At 48.5% G+C, this 20605-nt stretch overlaps 1 protein-coding gene across 1 annotated transcript in view; it reads right to left on the bottom strand.

The window, feature by feature from the left end:
- Nucleotides 1-20605, bottom strand: part of DOCK2 (dedicator of cytokinesis 2) — a 330536-nt gene that overhangs the window by 51132 nt on the left and 258799 nt on the right. Inside the window, exons 30-32 of the mRNA XM_087816193.1 lie at nt 17123-17201; nt 8299-8399; nt 8152-8210 (exon numbers count right to left, since the gene is read on the bottom strand). Of these exons, the coding sequence (XP_087672319.1) occupies nt 8152-8210; nt 8299-8399; nt 17123-17201 (239 nt within the window). The remainder of the gene's footprint in view (nt 1-8151; nt 8211-8298; nt 8400-17122; nt 17202-20605) is intronic.

Here is a 20605-nt window from a genome sequence, read left to right as displayed (position 1 = left end):
AAAGAAGTTGGGTAAATGACTGGCCTTATGAGATACGGGACAAAAGGGGCACTCTGGCAGAGAGTACAGGGCTCTCTAACCCTGGCACAGGCTCTGAAATGAACAGAAAGGAGGACCAGTTAGAATCCCCTGGATTTCTGAGTCCTGCCAGCCTCCTAGGGACTCTGGAATAAAGCTGGGCTGATCAGCAAAGGTCACTCATTCAGTTCCCTGTTTCCCGCTGGCACTGCTCTGACACAGGCAGTCAGCTCTCTCCCCGTCACCCAGAATGTGCTCGCCCCGGCTTCCCTCCAGGCTCTGCAGAATCTGAGCCCACAACCTGGGTCAGGTCCCACCACTGGGCTCTGTGGCTGTGTGGCTTTGTGCCTGTCGGTTACCTCACCCAAGCCTCTGTTATCTCATCTGTAAAATGCAGATACTACTAATCCCTGCCTGGTGGACTTATTGGGAAGCTTAACAGACTTCATATAAATAAGGGCTTTGCATAGCGTCTGGCTCATTAGAGAGGCTCAGGAAGTGTTGACACTGGTTGTGATGATGATCTTGATGATTGTTGGTACACAGAGCTCAGCCTGTGCTGGGTTCTGGGAAAGGCAACATGAGAGACATGGTCCAACCTCACGGGGCCCGCCAGAGCAGTTCATGAGCTTTCCAAGCCACTCAGTTTATTTGCTCCCCTTTGGGGCAAAGAGCTGGCCTGGGGAGAGGGTCAGCATAGACTTATCTTGTCCTCCATGGCTGACAGTCACACCCCTCCAGATTCTTCTCTGTTCCGCCTAAATACTTTGTAATCTGTCCTGAAAAGCTTGTGAAAAGCCCCAATCTGATGATGTTGACCCACAGTTTACAATCCTTCCATGGCTTTGAGCTCTGCAGGATGGTTTGGTCTGACGCTCCCTCTCCATAGCCTATCTCGTCCGCTCGCCTGCCTGCCCTCCCAACATTAGCCTGCCTCCCACTCCTCTGGCAACACCCCTGCCTTTTCCTAGGGCCTGCACACATGCCCTCCTCTGCCCACCATGCTCTTCCCTCTCTCCCTGACCCCATCCCCTCTGGGAACTTATCCCCACAGCCCTCCCCTCCCCACAGGTAAATCCTTCTTATTGTCTAAGGTTGTTCTAGCTAATACGAAAGCTACTGGCCACACGTGTCCTTTGAGCACTGGAAATATGGCTGGTCCAAGTTGAGATGTGCTGTAAGTATATAAAACCCGCTAGATTTCAAAAAACTAGTACTGGGGGGAAAAGGCAACATCTCAATAATGTCCTGATTGATTATATGTTAAAATGATAACATGTATGGGGTTAAATAAAACATGTTGTTAACATTAATTTCACTCTTTCTCTTTTGCTTTTTTAAAAATGAGGATACTAGATGTCTGGCTGGCATGGCTCAGTGGTTGAGCATCAACCTATGAACCAGGACATCACAGTTCAATTCCCGCTCAGCGCACATGCCTGGGTTGGGGGCTTGATCCCCTGTAAGGGGCGTGCAGGAGGCAGCCGATCAATGGCTCTCTCTCATCATTGATGTTTCTCTCTCTCTCTCTCTCTCTCCCTTCCTCTCTCTGAAATCAATAAAAAACATATTTAAAAATATATAAAATAAATAAAAATAAATGTAAGGACACTAGAGTATTTAAATGTAGATGGTGGCTCACATTCTAGTTCCACGGGCGGGACAGCACCAGTCTGCAGCGCAGGGCTCGCCTCCTCCTCAGTGAGACCATCTTCAGCCCACTCACTGGGCAGGAGTCCTTTAGAGTCTCTGGGTGCCCCAAGCTTCTGCTCTACAGTTAGTTAGTTCCCTTTTGCAACCATAATTTGATAGCTCTGCAATGAGTGTGTCACTATCCAGTGCGACAATCATGTTTTCAGTAGTAGCCCCCGCCACTGGCACAGTTCCTGGCATTTAGAGGTACTTGTATTCATTTCCCGTGGCTGCTGTGATGACTCACCATGAACTTAGTGGCTTAACATAACACACATTTATTACCCTACACTTCTGGAGGTAGAAGTCTGAAATGAGTTTCACTAGGTTAAAATCAAAGTGTGATCAGGGCCGAGTTCCTTATGGAGGGTCTAAGGAAGGAGCTGTTTCCTTCCCCATTTTCCAGAGTCTGGAGGCCACCCACATTCCTTGGCTTATGGCCCCTTCCTCTATCTTCAAAGCCAACAATGTAGCTTCTAAAAATCTCTCCCTGACTCCCCTGTCTCCCTTTTTCACTTATAAAGACCCTGTAACTGTATCGGCTGCACCTAGATAGTCTAGGATATCCTTATCATCAAGATCCTTCACTTAATCATGCCTGGAGCATCTACTTTGCCACATACGGTAATATATGTACAGGTTCTGAGGATTAGGACGGGGGCATCTTTGGGGAAGCTATTATTCTGCCTACCACAGTGCTCAATTTTTGTTGTTAAGTGAATAAATGAATAAATGAATGAATGAATGGATGGATGGATGGATGGATGGATGGATGGATGGATGGATAGATGCTTCTCTAATCCCATTTCCTATTTCTTCCCAGCAGTTTCTCCCCACCCTGAAGAAGTCTGCTTGCTTAGGCTGGTTGCTCTCCTGAAATACCTGCCCTTTCTCCCTTTCTTTCAGCCCTGACATTGGCCCCCTAGGGGTCTAACTAGAGCCCTTTACCTTGCTGGAGCCATCCTTTTTGTCCTCATGTATCTCCCATTTGCTTGAACGCCTGAGTTTCTACCATGTATTTCACCATAAAGAACATACTCTTGGTTTGTTCTTTAATTCTTAGTTTGTTCTACTTGTTGATCTAGATGGTGGCTCTTCCTGGCAGAGCAGGGACAGTGCCTCATGCTTTCCCAGCTCTCCCACCCTTCCCCAGAGTTTAGGGCCAAGCTGGACGCTCTGTGGATGCTTAAAAAGTAATCACCCAGTTGCTCTCACCGCTCTAGCCCTGAGCGACCTCCCCACAAGTGTGGTCATGATGTCAGCTGCTGGAGTTTGTCTTTCTTTCCTGCAAAGACTTAACATGGCTGCCTGATGTTAACCTAAGTGAATGTGGGGTGTTTAAGGGCAAAGTCATTTTGACAAAATGTGCATTGCTTCGCTCAAGGCAGAAACAAATGTTAGGATGCTACACTATCACAGAAAATATATCACATTTGGCATCTTCCCAGGATCAAAAAACACAAATGGTACTAACCCTTTAGTGGCAGGATCCCAGGACAACATGCACTCCTCCTCCCCATCAAGACTCCCTGCACCTACCCTCTCACTAAAGTGCTCGCTCTCTCTCTCTCTCTCTCTCTCTCTCACACACACACACACACACACACGCACACACACGCTTAGTCTAGACTTTCCCCTGAAGAATTTTAAATAATCTTCGAGCCTGAGATCATCATCTTTGCAATTAGCTATCTTATAATCACAGGGTTGTTCACATCCCCCCTGATGAGAGGAAGAAGATGCTGCTGCTGCTGATCATGGTGATGATGCCCTGATTGCTTCGGATATTAAAACAAAATGGAAAACTGAACACGCGCTATGATCTACTCATTACCAGGAGTCTTTGAAAAACATAGTCAGATCACTATTTCACAGCCTTTGAAGATAATCTGCATATTCTGAAAAAAGAAACTATTAGAACATTGAACTTGGGGGCCAAGGGACAGGTCCTTTCTCCTCAGCCGAGTCGCTGATTTGCCGTTGACCTTGGGAGTGTCCTTGTGCCTGTCTGGGCCTCAGTGACCTCACCTAGAAAATCAGGGGGTTGAGTTAGATGACGTATCAGTTTTGCATGAATGGAAATCTGAGTGCCATGGCCAAGTGGGGTAAGCTCTGCTTTGGTTTTCTTCCTCTAGAGCGGCTCCTCCATCCTTACCACGTGACTCTGGTCTTCATGGCTCTAAGGGGGGCGCTGCACATTGAGGCCTCTCGCTGTTTCTAAGGAAGGAAGAGGGGGAGGGATTATGGGCAAAAAGCCGTGTTGTTCTTATTGAATTTGTCCCACTCTCTTTAGTTTTAACTGAAAAAAAAATGTTTTCCTGAAGCCCCAGCAGGTTTGTTGCTGCCAATTCTCGTCAGACAGAGCTGGGTCACATGGCCGTTGCCTATGGAAGACACTGTTAACTGAACAAACTGTGACTGTGAAAAATTTGGGCTTAGTTAGCCAGGAAGAAGGGAGAATGGCTACGGTGTGGGCACCGGCCATGTTGGCCAGACAGCTGCTAAGCTCCACTCTGTCTTGGCTCCTCTGGAACCGCACTTGGAAACCTGTCATTGCCCAATGCAGCGTTCTCACTGCACCTGCCCCAGTGTACATGGGGATTTGTCCTGGTTTGGATTAGCAGGTTCAGCTCATGAGCATGCTGGGGGGAAGATGCTAATGCCAGCATCTGCTGGAAGGCAGGATGGGGTGGGCGTGGGGAGCCATCCTTTCACTTGGCTGGCCTCCCCTTTCTGCTCTCTTACCCCTGAGGGAAACAGGCAAGGAAGAGCAGCCAGGTACCTAATGAACAGGAAAACCCCTTTGGGCTGATGATATGCTTTCCTCTTCCTGGGAGTCCAGGCCAGGAGGGGAGGTGAGGTGGGTGGCCCTGTTTGCAAAAGCATCCTGGGCTGGCGCTTTCTGCAGTGGACATTCGTGACTTTGTCTGACTTCTCATAAGTCCGTAAACATTTTATTTTGGGAAACTCTGGCTCCCTCAATATATGTGGGTTTGGGGGGAATAGCAATGGAGAGGCCATCCAGGAAGGCCACTAGAATGGTGTCCCCTGCACACTGGATCTTAAGCAGAGTGGTGCAGGAATGGGCCATCCTGAGGGCAAAGCTGCACTGCCTGCCCTTTCCTTCATCGCCTGGTTCTCCTTGTCCTTCCCGTGAGTAAGGATCCAGGCAGCCACAGCCAGCGTCTGGTTCTTGCAACCCCCGAGTCCCGACAAGTACATCTTCTAATTGCATCAATTCATCCTACAGGTGTCCGAATACTTCAGGAGTCTGTGATACTTCAGGACAAACACTAGGGTCAGAGAGCTTGTCCCGAATCTCCTCCAATCCACTCTGAGAACTGGTACACACCTCTCCCCTCTCTGAGCCTCAGTCTCCTCATTGGTGAAATGCTGAGTTAGGCCAGAACTGTAGCTTCAAACCATGATCTGAAGTGCTTCAGGATTTCTCCCCAGACAATCCTCGGGGGTCAACGTGGGGAGCTCAGGAGCAGCCTATTATAACAGGCCGTGAGGCCTGAGCCCACATCAATGACAATAGCTCAGCTGACATCCAATTTATGTATCGAGTATGACATTTTTAAAAATTGGTCTTCAGCTAAGAATAAACATTTGAAAAATGCTGGACAGTATGATCTCTAAAGGGCCCATCCAGCTCTGATGGTCTGTGATTCTAAGCAGGTGGAATATTTGGTAACGTCTTTTCATTCATCAGCATAATTGGGAGCACAGGAAAGCCTGCCAAAACACAATCTATATCTAAATAAAATCTTGTGTGTACAAAATGACAAGGAAGGACATCCAGGGAAGAGCCGGCTGTGAGAAGAGCTGAGGAAGAACAAAGTGTGGGTCCCTGTTCTGCAGTTCTGGCAACGTGGGGAGTGTGGGTCTGGGTATGGAAGCCCACCAGGGCTTCACCTCATCTTGGCTGTTGTCAAGCAAACAATGCAAACTCATATGCAAACCAAATCGGGGCCCTGTGTTTCACTGGACACATTCAAGGTTTCAAAGACTTTCAATTAGTTATCAATATTCATAAACTGGAAAATGCATTTTAAAATCCTGTTTTCTGGCTTCTTTTGACAAACTAGAAGCTGTGACATCAGCCTGGCATTCTAATAGGACAGCAATCGGCAGAGCCCGGCGGCGACTGTCCCTTTCAGCTGGTGCGTCTGCTTCACTCTGGCTGTGCCCAGCTGCTCCTTCCCATTCGCCTGACCCCGAGGCCAGGTGCCGGAGATCAGGTAGGCCTGCACTCGCATATGCTTTTTTGTTGTTTTTTCGTATTGCAGAATAAATGGTAAATACAACATAAAATACTTCTTATATCCCTGTCTTTATCCAGGAGAAACAAAAGGTAGGTTGAGAAAGGCATGCTCTTCTAGAAAAACAGGGCAGGGATGGTATTTCTTTATGGCAGTGTTTTTCAAATAGGGGTCGCTTTGCATACACACATCCCCCACCCCAATACCCCCAGCCCCCCCCAGGGAAATTCGGCAATGTCTAGAGACTTTTGTGGTTGTTGCAACTAGAGAGAATGCTGTTGGGATCTAGTGGGTAGAGGTCAAAGATGCTATTAAATATCCTACAGTGCACAGGGCAGCCCCTATGACCAAGATTTTTCCAACCCCCAATGCTGACAGCACCCTATTTTATGGATTTCCGCTGGTTTAACATACCCCAGCCCCTTCACTTCTTTGAGTCACGTGCCGGGGCCCTGCCCTTCAGTGCCTGGTGAGACAGGCCTGGCATTGATGATGAAGGAGCCAGAACAGGAAAATCATTTCTGTCCTGATGGGGCAAGGGTAGAAATAATGATAAAAATTCGGATAGGCGTGGCCTCCATGTTTTTATTTTCTCCTTTTTGCTCTTATGAGCCTCACAAGCACCCTGGGAGGAGGAGCTATTCCCCCAGCTGAGGGCCAGGGTGGCTCAGTCCCCTTGTTTTGGGCCTCATAGCTTGCAAATGACAGGGCAGGGCCCAAGGCAGAGATATGACAGTCTGTTCTGGGCCCCGTTCCCAGCTCTCCCTTTGATCTTGTGAGCCAATCCACAGCTCTCCTGTTCCCAGTATGTGCTCTTAGCCTGAGTCCAGTGCTGCCAGCAAGCACAGATCCCATACGGATGGTCTAGTCTGTCCCCTGTGCTCTCAACCCAAGTCTACTACTGCCAGCAAGTGCAGAACCCAGACTGATCATCTGTCCCCTGTGCTTCCCCTGCAAAATTGGACCTGCTGTCTAGGAAACAGATGGGGATGGCAGAGGTCTGGGAAAGCAAGAAGCAGGGCCAGAGAGGTAATTGAAGTTGAATCCAAGACATGGGCACAGTCTCCGCAAGTGTCTCAGCCTAAGAGGGTCAACATTCAAACCTCGAGCAGAGCAATTCAGCAGCAGAGAGTCAAGGAGGCTCCAAACATCAGGGATAGAAATACCTCATTCCTCATTACTATTCATCTACTCATCCACCCATCCATCCATCCATCCATCCATCCATCCATCCATCCATCCATCCATTCGCTCACCCTTTCAGTACATACAGGGTGTCCCCCAAAAATGTATAAACACTTTAATAGCTGATCGTCCAATTTTGAAAATGAAATGTATTTTAATAAACACTGCCTTTAAAATTATTCCAGGTGTGTATATATGTTTTTTTTGGAACACCCTGTATTTATTGAGCAGGGTTCAGGCCTCGAGCAAGGTTTGTGGCCCATCCCCGTGAAGCAATGCCAAGCTCTGGGGTTTGCAGCTGCTTGATGTCCAGCAAGTTACTTCCCGCTCTGGGTTCTCTGGTCAATAAAAGGAGGGGGAGGTTTTCCATCTTGCAGGAGGTTTTGCGAAGATTAAAAGGGATCTCCTCAGCACAGGCCTGATTCAGACTCTCAATAAATGTCTCTCTGATTCTATCTCCCTTCCTTCCTCCCTCCCATGGGTACCACTCAGCTCATACATGAGTCCTGTAGCTCACCAAGGCAGGGACAGCTTCTGGGGCTACCTTCCAGCTCAAGTCATATCACAAAAGGTCCTGCTCCTCCATAGAACCAACTCTCCCCCATGAGGTTGGAGAGTCCTTTGTAGATCACAATATCACATAAGAAGTGGACGCAGGACGGCCCACCAATCAGCAGGAAGCATGCATGTGATGTACAGGATGTGAGTTCCCACAGCAGTCCTGCCCTTCCTTCTGCTTATAAGTCCCAATTTGTCATCTTAACCCCTCAGGGGCACCAAGCAGAAGCAGATCCACAGCTGTTTGGGGGTGGGAGGTGGGGAGGGGCACCCTCTGTCATCAGACACTCATGAAGGATCCGGGGCGCAGACAGTGATAAACTGTCATCTCAAGTTCCCACTGCTGGAACCCCCATGGCCCTCTAACAGATGGCCTTCAAGAAGGCACTCGGCGGGTGCAGATGCGTCTGCCTGGGTGCGCGGGCCTACTCACCAAGCTTGTACCACATATCGCGGATGGAGAAGCCAATTAGCCGTCGCATGTCCCCGTACCTAAGAGGAACAAAAAAAGTCTGCTTCAGGCACCGTCTCAGCGGTTCCCATGAAAACCCCCTTTGGGAGATCCAAACATGCAACCTACTTATTCAGGATTTTGTTGTACTTGGCATGCGAGAACTGCTCCAGCTGCAGGGAATCCTGGGTGATGAAAGCCACGGCCAGATGAAAATAGTTATTCCACAGCTGTAAATGAAAGAGCAAGGAGCTGTCACGGAGAGGGTCTGGAGTGGGAAGGCATAGTAAATGCTGGGTAATGTGAATAATTTATAAGGATGGCAGAAGACAGGAGAAGGACTAGTTTAATTCTGTGCACTGCAATTTTCTAACTGGCATGGGCTCTGAAATGAACATCCCAGCCAAAGCTAGGACAATAGATGGATTTCTCTAGGCGCTGACCGTGTCCCCTCTCACAACAGGATTTGGGCAAGGAGAAGGATTTTAGGGATGCTTTTGGTTTGGTTTTGCTTTGCCTCATTTTGGTTTCTTGGGGGGGACAAATAACTCACCCCAGCTGGGTGTCTTTGGTGAGCTGGCTCCTCTGCCTTAGCATTCCAGGGGTGAGGGGCAAGTATCTCGGGGACTCCCAGCCTCTCTGGAAGTCCTCCCGAAATTAACCAGACAGTTCACAGGACCAGCCAGCAACCCATTCTGTCTTAGAATATTTTGTCTTCTCCTTACCCTTAGTTCAATGTTTTCAAAACATGGCCCAGACCAGCAGCATCACCTGGAAACTTGCTAGAAATGCAAGTTCTCTGGCCCTGCCCCAGACCTGCTGAATCAGACCCTGAAAGCTGTGTGTTTACAAGCATCTGGGTGATCACGATGCTCATTTGAGTTCAAGAACCACTGAGGACCCAGCTTAGATGTAGGCTTGTCATAATTTTAACATTCACCCTATCTGTTGGTGCTAAATGCAAGGACTGATACTAGTAGCCACTCCACCGGCTCGTGGTGAAACAGACACGGCCAAGGGTTCAGCACATGACAAGTGCCCCAAAGGGTCAGCCATAGTCACAGCAGTATCCACACAGGCTACAGAACCTGAGAGATGGAGATCTGAACCAAGGCGCTGCTGAGCCTCAGTGAGCCCGTCTGCAAAAGGGGTACCCTCTGCAGTAAAGATGACAACCAGATGATGTGTTTAAAGGGCATGAATCCCAGAAAGAGCCAAAAGCACTGCTAGGCTTACTGTTCTTTTAATTATTTTAGTGATTCCTTTGGTACCAAGGCCCACAGCACAGCCTGGCTCCGGGGTACTCAAGGGCAATTGACACAAGATGCCAAGGCCCTGCCTGCACGGAGCAGGTGGAGGACGGCTTCGCTGGGCAAAGCCGCCCACTTTCGGCCCCCTGTCAACACTGCACAGCAAGAGAAGGGATAACTGGCTAGAGAAATCGCCTGCCATTAAAACCTTCATCCTTAATTCAAAGACGTTCAGCATAGGTTTCAGATGCCAAGACTAAGTAAAAGGCAGCTCTACCCTCAACAACAGCAATATTGCTGCCCAGGGTGTTGCTTTCAAATGGGCATGTGGCTCCAGTTTCAGCAAGAAGCAAAATTAACAGTCCATTTTTACCCAACTTTCCCATGCCTCCCTCCTTCCAGCTCTCAATACTGGGTAGCTATTATTAGTCCCATTTTACAGATAAGGAGACAGGCAGAGCTGGGATTTGAACCCAGGCCTTCTGGCTGAGATCCAGGGCTCTCTCCACACGTCAGGGTCAGTGTTTGGCGGGGGACGCATTAATGCATATTTACTGGACACCTGTGTGCCAGGTGTTGTCACCACATGAGGCTGGGGCCGTGGTTACACGGACAGCAGTTCCTTGCCTCATGCTGCTAATACTCGGTTGAGGGAACATGCTTTCTCTACTTGAAAGCTGATCTTCCAGAGTCCAAAAGACCAAGCCACTCCTGGGGTGCAGTGAGGTGACTTCCTAGCTTGTTGCTCCCATAAAATCAACTCTCCACAAAGAGACCAGAGGTCCTTTTGAAAGAAGTTGGATCTTAACACTCCCTTCCTCAAAGTCCTGCAAATGCTTCCCATAACCCGTAGAAGCAGATCCCAGGCCCTGTGTTTCCACAGTAACCTGGCTTATCCAAGCCCCGCAGTGCAGGTCGGGTCTCCCGGGGCCACTCAGACTGTCTTTCCTCCCAGTGCCCCGTGACTTGCAGGTTTTGAAAATGTGCTGATTTGGTCTGCTAAGCCCAGAGCTCACACTTCCTCCCATTTAAGACCAGGATATGAAACAGAAAGCCAGGAAAGGGAAAACCTGGTCACAGGACACGGAAGGGTCATTTTTAAGGTGAGGAATTTCTGATTTTAGGGAATTTTATCAGAATAATCAGGATACAATAAGAAACAGATAGATGACCAAGTAAGTCGAATGGCTATGGCTTTTGAGAATAAGTCCAGAAATGTCCCCCCAACATATCTGGCAATACAGACACATCAGATCTGGATGAGCCTTTTGCTCTCCTCTCTTCCATCTGACTTAGTCCTTCAGAAATGTGTTCTGGTCCCCATTCCTGACTGCCTTTTTAAAAACTGAGTTATAATTCACACGATAGCATTCACTTTTTAAAGTGTATAATTTAGTGGGTTTAATATATTCACCAGGTAGTACAACTACCACCACCGTCCAATTTTAGAACATTTTCATTGCCCCAAAAAGATACCTTTGCCCAGCAGCAGTCACTCCCCATTGCTCCCCCCTCCCCTCGGGCCCTGGCAACCAGGGATCTACTTCGGGTCTCTGCCTAGTGCAGTATTTCACAGACGCATTATCATAAACACACGGCCTTCCACTCGGCCTGATGTTCTCAAGGCTCACCACGGGGTCACATGCATCGCTACTTCATTTCTCCTTACTGCTGAATACTCTTCTGTCACACGGATGTACCGCAGTTTTGTTTATCTGCTCACCCACTGACGGGCACTGGGTTGTTTCCACCTCTTGGCTGTTGTGAATAGTGCTGCTATGAACATCTATATGTACGCTTTTGTGTAGATATGTTTTCAGTTCTCGTGGGTATGTACTTAGGAGCGGGTCTGGTTATCTTCTGGCATTCCTCCTTGAAGATCTCTGTGAACCATGAGCCCATAGGTCCAGGACTTCCTTTACTTAGTGGACCAGCGATGGTGCCGCTGGGCACCTCACCCCAGCCCCTGCCTAGGGCTCTGTGGGACCGACTCTGGAGCCGAGGAAGGTGGTGGCGGTCAGTGGCTCTGTGCAATGCCTGAGTGGCGAGCAGCAGCCACAGCTAGATGCTGCTGGGCACTTGTAGGGCACCCTCAGCCCTGCACCTGCCTCAATTTTGCTCCTGAAAACAGGATGGAGTGCACTGACCTGGCTTTTCAGGCCTTCTACATTTTCCAGTGTTTCTGCCCTCAACAAACTGCCTGTTCTGGAGGGCTGGTCTGCTCGGACTCCACTGACACAACACGAGCATCTTGGCCTCCTTGGCTTTGCTCACTGTGCCTCTCATATCCACAGTATGGCAGCATCTAAGCCCAATTCTTTCACCGACGTCCAGTTCAAGGCCCACTTCCTTCAGGAAGTCTTCCTGGATGGCAGAGTGTGCCTGTGTGCCCCATCCCTTCTGAGCTGAGCAGCACTTAGTAGGTGCAACCACAGACTGGAGTCCACTGGTCTGCACCTGGCCTCGGGATCCCCTCACCTCCCACGACAGTATCATCCAGCGGTTAAGAGCACAAGCATCAGCATCTCCCAGACAAGGGCGTGGGTACCAGGTCTAGCTCTCACTGGCGGGGTTGTCTTTGTTGTACTTGACCTTCCTGAGCCTCAATTTCCTCACATATAAAATGGGAAAAACAATGGTAACTACCATGAAGGATTGTTAAAAGTGCTGATGAGATAATATGAGCATGAAGGTATCAGCACAGGCTTGGCGTGTGGCAAACACTCAGCAAATGGAATGGTGGTGGTGGCACTAGCCGGAGAGTATTTATTTGTATGTCTCTGTCTTTTCCAACTGTAAGCTCCACAAGTACCAAGGGCCCTGTCTTCCAGTTGTTTTTACCCCAGTGACATATCAGCACAATAGTTTGGATACAGCTTGGTTCCAGAAAATATGTATTTACTGATCACCGTATTGTCAGAGAAATTCTCCAGTTGTTTCAAAAGGCCTCAGATTTTTCTTTCCTCCTTGCCCCAAGCTACCTGGTGGCATTTCTACTAAGTACCCAGCTCAGCTGCTCAGAGAAGCCAGAGGGGCTTTTGCAAAACACACGGCTCCCTTCTCCCAGGGAAGGAGGGAGGTGGTTTTTAATTGGGAATTTAATATTTTGGAATCATAGGACAACAGAAGGATAGAGCCAGAATAAATGTAAGGGTTATCTGATCCAATGCCCTTATTTCACAGATGTAAACAGTAAATCCAAGCCCAAATCATACTGCTATTGGGAGTAACCCGAATTTAGTTATTTTTAATTAACTCTCAAAAATTATAAAAGTAATATACACATGCTAAAAAAATTAATTGGTAGAAAAGATTAAACAGTAATTATTTCTATCCTACCTTGCTTGGACCCTTGTCTAATTTCCAGGAAGAAAATCTTAACAGTTTCCTGGCTATCGTTCCCCCAAATTATTTATATATAAACAAATATGTGTATAGATATCTTTTTAAATAGCCTGCTGTACTTTGCTATTTTCTCATAAATCTGTCTTGCAGATGTTTCCACATTAGATACACAGATCTGCTCCGTCCTGTTACTGCCGCGTGGCGTTCTGTCACAAGGAAGCACTTCCATTTTAACGGGGCCCTCATTTGCAGGCACTGAGCTTGGCTCCAGCTTTCCCTTTAGCATCAGAGCTGTGGCTGGGGTCCTCCTTCATACCTCTCTGTGGAGGAGAGACCAGAGTGTATCCAACGCTGGAGTTGCAACTGTGAAGACACAGGCTCTATGCAGATTTTGCCGTTGCCTTTTGCTGCTCTTATTGTTTGTTTTCATAGATACTCTCAGGGTGCCCTCCAGATTCCAATCTCACTCCCAGCTCCATTAGCACGGGCAAGTTACCCTGTGTCTCGGGGTCTCAGTTTCCTCACCTGCAACATGAGGCTAATAGTACCTAAAGGGGGTGGTTATAAGCACTAAATGAGGACATCTCTGCCTGGTAAATCCCTCTCAGCCTCCTGATCTCAGGACAGACATTACTTCCTGGGAGCCTTGCTCTCCAGACTGAAGGAGGTCCACCCACTAGCCACCCGCATCGCACCCTGTTCATAGGACTGATGACATATTTTACGTGGAGCTGTTTCCTGTCGCTTCTGCTGGATGTAGGCGTCGTGCAGCAAGGGCCTCCTTTCTGTCACTCTTCCAAGCCCAGCGTCTCGTGTTGTGTCTGACCTAGCGCGGGCTCAGGAGGCGCACGCTGAATGAGCTCATTCATGAGCCCCGCACTCTGCAGCCGCGGTTGGTGAAGCCTTCGGAGAAACTCTGAGATTCGTATTCTTGTTCCTCTCATTTTAGAGATCAGGGCCACACAGCTACAGAACGGTGGAGCTGCCATCTGAATCCAAGTCCATCTCATCCAGCACAGGGATTCTTCAAACCACTTGGTTCTGCTAAAATCACACTATCTTCTCCTCTCTGCTTCCTTCAGCCTCTGTTGTTGGTTAAGGTTTTACTGGTTCATCTGATGTTTTAGAGCCTTTACAGCAGAGAGATCAAGTATTGTTGACTCTTTAAGATTCTTTCTAATGGCTTTGAATTACCCCAAATTTCGATTGGGATAAAAGAAATGGCTGGCACATGGTGTTGCTGAAATGAGATCGATGTGCCCTCCTCCAAGCTATAAAGTCACAGCTGCTGTGACCATTCTGGGGACACTGTGGATTCTGGGAGTGGAAGTTGCCAGACACGGACTCAGGTTAGGGACATCAGGCCAGAGGTTTTCTGGGGCCCTCAAGCTGAAGCAGATAGGGCCCAAGAAGCCATCCCAAGCCTGTGACCATCTTTCTGCCTGGTGGAGCCATCCCATGGGCCTCCCAGCAGGCGATGCTGTGGTCTTTTCAAGGCTTTGGTGAGTGCTCCCTCTATGAAAGTGCTCCCTCTTGTTTTTTTGTTTTTTTTTAACCATTACTGGTTATATTTCCATTATAAAGACAAAGCCTGCCCTTCTTCCTTCTGTAATGGCTGGGAGTATCCTGGAAGTGTCATTTCATGGCTTCTCCAGTGCAGGTTCAAAAATGATCCCAAGGTGATCTGGTGCTCAGAAGTGAATCGAGAAATGCTCCAAGGCCAAGGCCAGAATTACCTAACACAGAGCCAATTAGAGTTTCCCAAATAGAGAGAAGGATCTTCCTGGCATTCAGACAGCTGCCTAAGGCAGAAACAATTTTCCTGGAACCAAAGAGCACATCCAAGGTATAACTACTGATTGCTGGGCCAATCAGAGCCTCCTCCATGGGGGGTCTAATCCTTCAGCTAATGGTTACATAGCTATCTGTCCCAGGGCCAGCCAAAGTTAACAAGGGCAGACACGTTTCTGGAGCTAAATAGAGCTGTCTTGTAGACTCAAAGGTACCCTGCTCCTTAGAGACAGCACAGAAAAGTGAAAGAGCTTGGGCTTCACAGACAGGCCTGAATCCCAGACACCCCACTCAGTAGTCAGATGACCTTAACAGAAAAGCCAACCACTTTACTGAAGCTCAGTTTATTCACCAATAAAATGGGAATATCCCAACTTAACAGGGTTATAACGAGCATCCAAATGCCCTGAGTAGAGGCCTAATAAAGGTGGGTCACCTACTTGGAAGGCTTGGCTGCTAGAAGATGGATTTATAGTCTACTATCAAGAATCCACGGTCCCTGTGCTCCACTTTGCTTCTGAATCCCTCAGAGCATGTTGCACTAGCCTGGCCCCATGGAAATTACTCCTAAACAAAGATCTGTGCCAAACCAAATTAGAAATCCTCTCTTGGTCTGCCCTGACCACACTGATGGATGTGACTGCCAGGGCCCGGAATCCTGAACAGAGCCTGGACATGCAAATTATTTTAGCCCCTGCAATAAACACTGTTTTTGTCATTTCCAGTTCTTGCCACCTACAGAACAGCACCACAGAGCTTCTTGCTTTTTGCCCTTTGAATCACGAAGCCACAGTTTGGGAACAGACATTAGGAATCATCTCCTTGCACCTGCCCCTCCTCCGGACAGCGGCTGCTCGGGCTGGCAGGGCCCCGTGATGGATGCTGCTCCTGCCCACATTAAATGCATAATTAATGAAACCCGAAGAGGGACACCAGGCGTGTTCCAGGCAGGGTACCGAGAACAAATCCATCCTTGCGCAGGGGGAGGAGAACACGGGCTGAGGGGGACAGAGATAAGGCTGAAAAATGAGCCTGTCCTTGAGTACTTTTCAATAAATATCTACGAACGTCTCATTAGAAAAAGAGACATTTCATTTCGTAATGTTGGCTACTTTCCTGTGTTATGAAATCCTGTGGATTTGACAGCCCTGGGCAATGTGGTGGTGACCAGAAAGATGCCTCCCTACGGTCCTGTTTGCCGAGAGCAGACACATGAGTTCCTAGGCCTGAGGCATTTAGGACCATCCTCATCATCACTGTCAAAATGATGGTAATTATTACGATTATAATGAGCTAATGTTTATTAAATGGTTACCATTTCCTGGCACTGTTCTAAGAGCTTAGTTAACTTAAATCACTTAATCCTCTCGATAATCCAATGAGGTAGCTACTATTAATGTCATGATTTGATGTTGAGGCAACTTAGGCACAGAGAGCTCAAGTAATTTGCCTAAAGTTACACAGCTCAAAAGCTCAAATAATCCATGTATGAAGCCCCCACTTCTCTGAGCATCTCTCAGATGTAGATTTTCTTTCTGGAAAACAGGATAAATCTGTCTATGAGGTGGTCTCGGTGCTCACACAGCTTATTGTCTACTGGGGGAAAGAGAGAAAGCCTGCCTGCGGACAGTTAGAAAGGTGACACTTGTGCTTTGAAGAGACTGCAGCAGGCAGGTGGGAATACGTAATGACCGTCGGGTTGGTGGGGACCTCCGAGAGGAGTCAGGCAGAGGAGCTCTTTGAGAAGGTAGCTGAGAAGAAACTGATGGACCTCACAGTGAGTGCCCTTGGCAAGCCCCCGGGCACCTCAATTCTGGATAAACCCTCTGAAGGAGCAAGGGGGGTTGCTGTAGGCATTTTACAGAGGAGTCCGCTGAGGTGGGGTGCAGTCCAGGCCTTGCCTGAGGGGTGCAGCTGCTTAGAGGCCAACATCAGGTAGGGACTGAATACCCCACATCAGCAGGCAGAGAATGCCATCTCCCCAGGTCACTGGCAAGACATGCTGGCCATAGGGACTTCCCCAGAGGGGATCCCCCTGGGGCTCTTTCTCTCACATCTCCAGCCAGAGGCAGCAACCTGGACTTTTCCACAGGCTTTGAAGAGTTGATTCTTCTTGCCTAGGTTTTGAGCAGATGTCACTGTGTTTGCCCCAGGGACATGCTCTAAGGCCCTGTGTCTCAGTGGCCAGGTCCTGTCTGAGCACTAACAGTGACTTCTGGGGGAAGCAGGAAGCCACAGAGATGCGCTGAGAGCTTTATTTTTCAGTGTCTATGAGTGAACAGAAAAGCAAGAAAATGTGACCCATTTTTAAAAGGTGGTGCCACCCTGACAATGAGTGAGTACAAGTCTCCTCATCAGCGCAAGATCCATTACGCAGTCATGTTTGCGTATGTTGCTCAGTTTATGACCATTTAATCAAGGGCCCAATTCCAAACCCTGAGTACTTCCCTCCCTGCCTACACCCCTCTGTGGAAGCCTCCAGAGACCCTGGAATACCTGTGTGTACATTGGGGTGTGTCTGATACTGCAACCAGCCCAAAATTCTACCTCGGGTGCCTCACACTCACCTGGAACTCAAAGTTCGTGTGCTCCAGAAACTTCTGGTTCATGATCTCTGCAAACTTGTTGATAGCTCTCAGGAAGACCCTGGAAGAGGAGAGAAGGCCACAAGGTCATCTGAGTACTCTATCCCAGGCACCACCCTGCCATGCTCCAGACCAAAGAGCCCTCAGAAAGGGTCCCAAAGACCCAAGGGAGAGGTTGGCTGATCTACCTTAACACCTGCTCACACTGGAGACCTGGGGCCACATTTGCCTTGTGAGAACTCAAAGACCATCTGTTTGATTTCCTCTAGCGAATCTGTATTGCCTTTTGTTTCAACTATGTCATGCTTAGGGCAGAAAATTTATGCCATCCAGAAAGATGGGAAGAGAAACTGCTCCCTCCCAAAACAAACAGAAGCACACCACTGAATCCTATCATCTTGAGTAAACCATCATTGACATTTTGATTAATGTAATTTCAAAGGTCTCCCCAGATGTATATGCACAGCTGATATTTCACAGATAGCATTTTGCTGAATGGGGTTAAATGATAAATGCTCTTTCCCAGCTTGTCTTTTTTACTCAACAATACGTTGTGTGTTGCTTTCATGCCGGTGGACTCCGATATACATCCTCCCTTCTAATCACTGAAAAGCATTCCATGGTATGGATGTGCCGTGGCTTATTTAATCAGTCTTTCGTTGTCGGACCTTTGTGCTGTTCCACAGCCTTCTCTGCTACAAGCAGTGTCCCTGGTCACTTTTCCCGGCACGCCTGGCCACTCTAATACACACGCCCTTCTCCCGTCTTCTCCTCAGGGTGCTGATCCTGATCAAGTATTATGCACAGTGAACATTCGGGCACCTGTGGTCAAATCATGTTTCTTCTCACACGTCTTCCTGCCTGTCCCTTCCTCTCCTTCCTCCCGCCGAGCCCCACTAACTGGCCCTGCGGCCCCCTGTCTCCTTCCCCTTCATCCTCAGGAGCACCTTGCCCTACCGGACAGCTCCAGTCCTGTCACTCACCCATGCCATGGCTCCTGCTGCCCGCAGGGTAGGTCCAAACCCATGTCCGGACCCCTATTTTCTAGACTTATTTCTCACCATTCCCCTGGTGCTTCTGATTGTTTCGGAGTTCAAGGCCACACTCCTCCTCTGTGTAGGTACCCTCCCCTTCTAATCTCCTTAGAGCAGGGCCTGCTGCATCCTGTGTCCCCCAAAGGACACTCACTGCAACTTCCTTTCCCAGTATTCATCGTGGTCTGGGATGATGTATTTGTGTGACTCAGTGATGTGCCGCCTCCACTATACTTTCTCTGAAATCAGAGACTCCCTCCATGAGCTCATCTACTCTCCAGTCTGCATCCCTACATCACCCCGGGCCTCTCCCGAAGCTCCAGCTTGCATTCCAGCCCTCTGCTCTGCATCCTCACTTGGGTGACTAAGAGGCATCTTAGGCTCAACTCCGATTGCCTGTACCCTTCCTGTAATCCTCCCACCCAAGTTAAGGACATATCCATTCTTCCCACTGCTCGTGGGGGGGGAGCTTTAGTAGCATCCTTGACTTTTCTCTTTCTGTCACATCTTTCACTTGGCCTGTCAGCAAAATCTCTTAACATTATTTTCAAAACATACCCAGAACGTGACTACTTCTCATAACGCCACTGCCTCTGCCCTGACCAAGCCACCGTCATTTCCCTCCTGGGCGTCTGCAGTCGCCTCCCGATTGCTACATGCCCGGCTCTGGCCAAGTCTCCGCTGTGTGTGGATGTGCTTGTAAACCCTTAGCGGGCAGTGGCCAGATCTTGCCTGTACTGCTGTCTAGAACTGTTGATTGACACTGGACAATCAATAATTTCTCCATTGAGTGGCTGATCCAGGGAACATGCCTATTTGGCCTACCTGAGACTCCACGTGAAGCCAGTAAAAGAAGTATTTATTTGAAGGTAATTGCTTTGGGTAATAGTTGGAACTCAATGCTGCTAGGAACCTCTGGGAGACTGTACAGAGCAGACCTGCACATCACATGTGTCCCCTCCCCGGGCGTGAGGGAGCCAGGCTCCTTTCCATTAACGCCAGCCCCCCCCTGGCTGAAAGCTCTGCTTGGGGACATTAAGTGCCCAGCACTTCTGGCCTGCCCTGCAGGGGGCGCTTCACTCTCTCCTGCAGCCACAGAAAGTCCAGAGAATGGAAGCAGCTGGAAGCTCTCAGGGTGTACGAGAAATGTCCAACAAAGCTTCGGGTATTTTTCGGGTGGGCCAAGAGTGTGGGCAGGGCAGCTATAGCAACCGCTACATCAGACACTGCTTGTGAGGACCCCTGGGCTAGGTGTTCATTAAACACTTAAATGTTTGTTGAACAAAAAAAACACAACGCATTGGGATAGCAAGAACTGCACACACACACGCGCACACACAATTTAATATATATAATTTCTGGCTTCACCACTTTCACTCTGCGTGGGTTTGGGACATGTGGATGTCACCTCTGATGGCTCAGTTTCCTTGCTTGTGAAATAGCAGTGATGTCACACAAGGTGGCAAGGATACTGCGGGGCTCAATGGCGGATGCACGGTGAGTGCTGAGCACAGTGCCTGATACACACACAGTGCCTGGGGACAGCTGTGGCCCCATCAGAACCCTCTGGGTTGCTGCATTCTTCTGCAGGCAGGGACTGACATCAAATGAACAGACAGAGGACAAGGAGTGGCTGGCCACCAGTTCTGAGGCAGGCAGGACCACATAAAGGCATGAAACAAAAGTCCCACAAAATCCGCCACCTGTCAGGCTGCCAAAACGTGACATTTCTTTGGTTCTACTCTTCTGTCATTTCCTAATATGCCTTCGGAGAAACATCTATATTTCCTCCTTAAAGATTAGAATCTGATCCCCCAGACAGAAATGCATTGAGTGGCTGTCACATCATGTAGAAACATTTCAGACTCTAATATGATACCAACACGAGGAGTTTGACACGTTCTCAGCAGCAGCAAAGTTATCAGGAGTTTCTGTAACAGTCATTAGTCTGATTGTCCTAAACCTGTTCCCAGCTCCCAAAAACCAGTGAAACACCCAGAAATCGACCAGCCCTTGTGCTGACGGTGGGGACTGGTGGCAGATAGGGTCTAGGGGATGTAAGTCTACTTTCCTCTCTCTCTGGATTCTTCTTCAGGCAGTCTATAGAAGTCAGAATATCCCCTAACTTTGGTTTTCCATGTTTGTGTTTGGAAACGTAGGTCTTTTGTCTTCTCTATTTTCTTCATTTTAAAAAATAGTTGTACTTAAAGCCTAAGCTCTAAATGGGGAAGTGGGATAGAATGAAAACACACTGAACTCTTTCTGTGACTTTCAACAGTGAACTTGACTTGTTGAAAACAAAGTTCAGGGTCAGTTCTCAGCCCGACACTTCCTGTCTCTCGGCTGTGATGCGGAGCAGCCCTGTAAGGTTGATGACAATCACAGCCACAGTTGCCAAGGCTCAGTGCTTCGCATGGATTCCTTCTTTTTT

This window comes from Miniopterus natalensis, chromosome 4 (assembly GCF_054644295.1).
Source record: "Miniopterus natalensis isolate mMinNat1 chromosome 4, mMinNat1.hap1, whole genome shotgun sequence".
NCBI classification, from domain to species: domain Eukaryota; kingdom Metazoa; phylum Chordata; class Mammalia; order Chiroptera; family Miniopteridae; genus Miniopterus; species Miniopterus natalensis.
The sequence above is the reverse complement of the archived record's forward strand: the minus strand, read 5'-3'. Positions and strand labels throughout refer to the sequence as shown.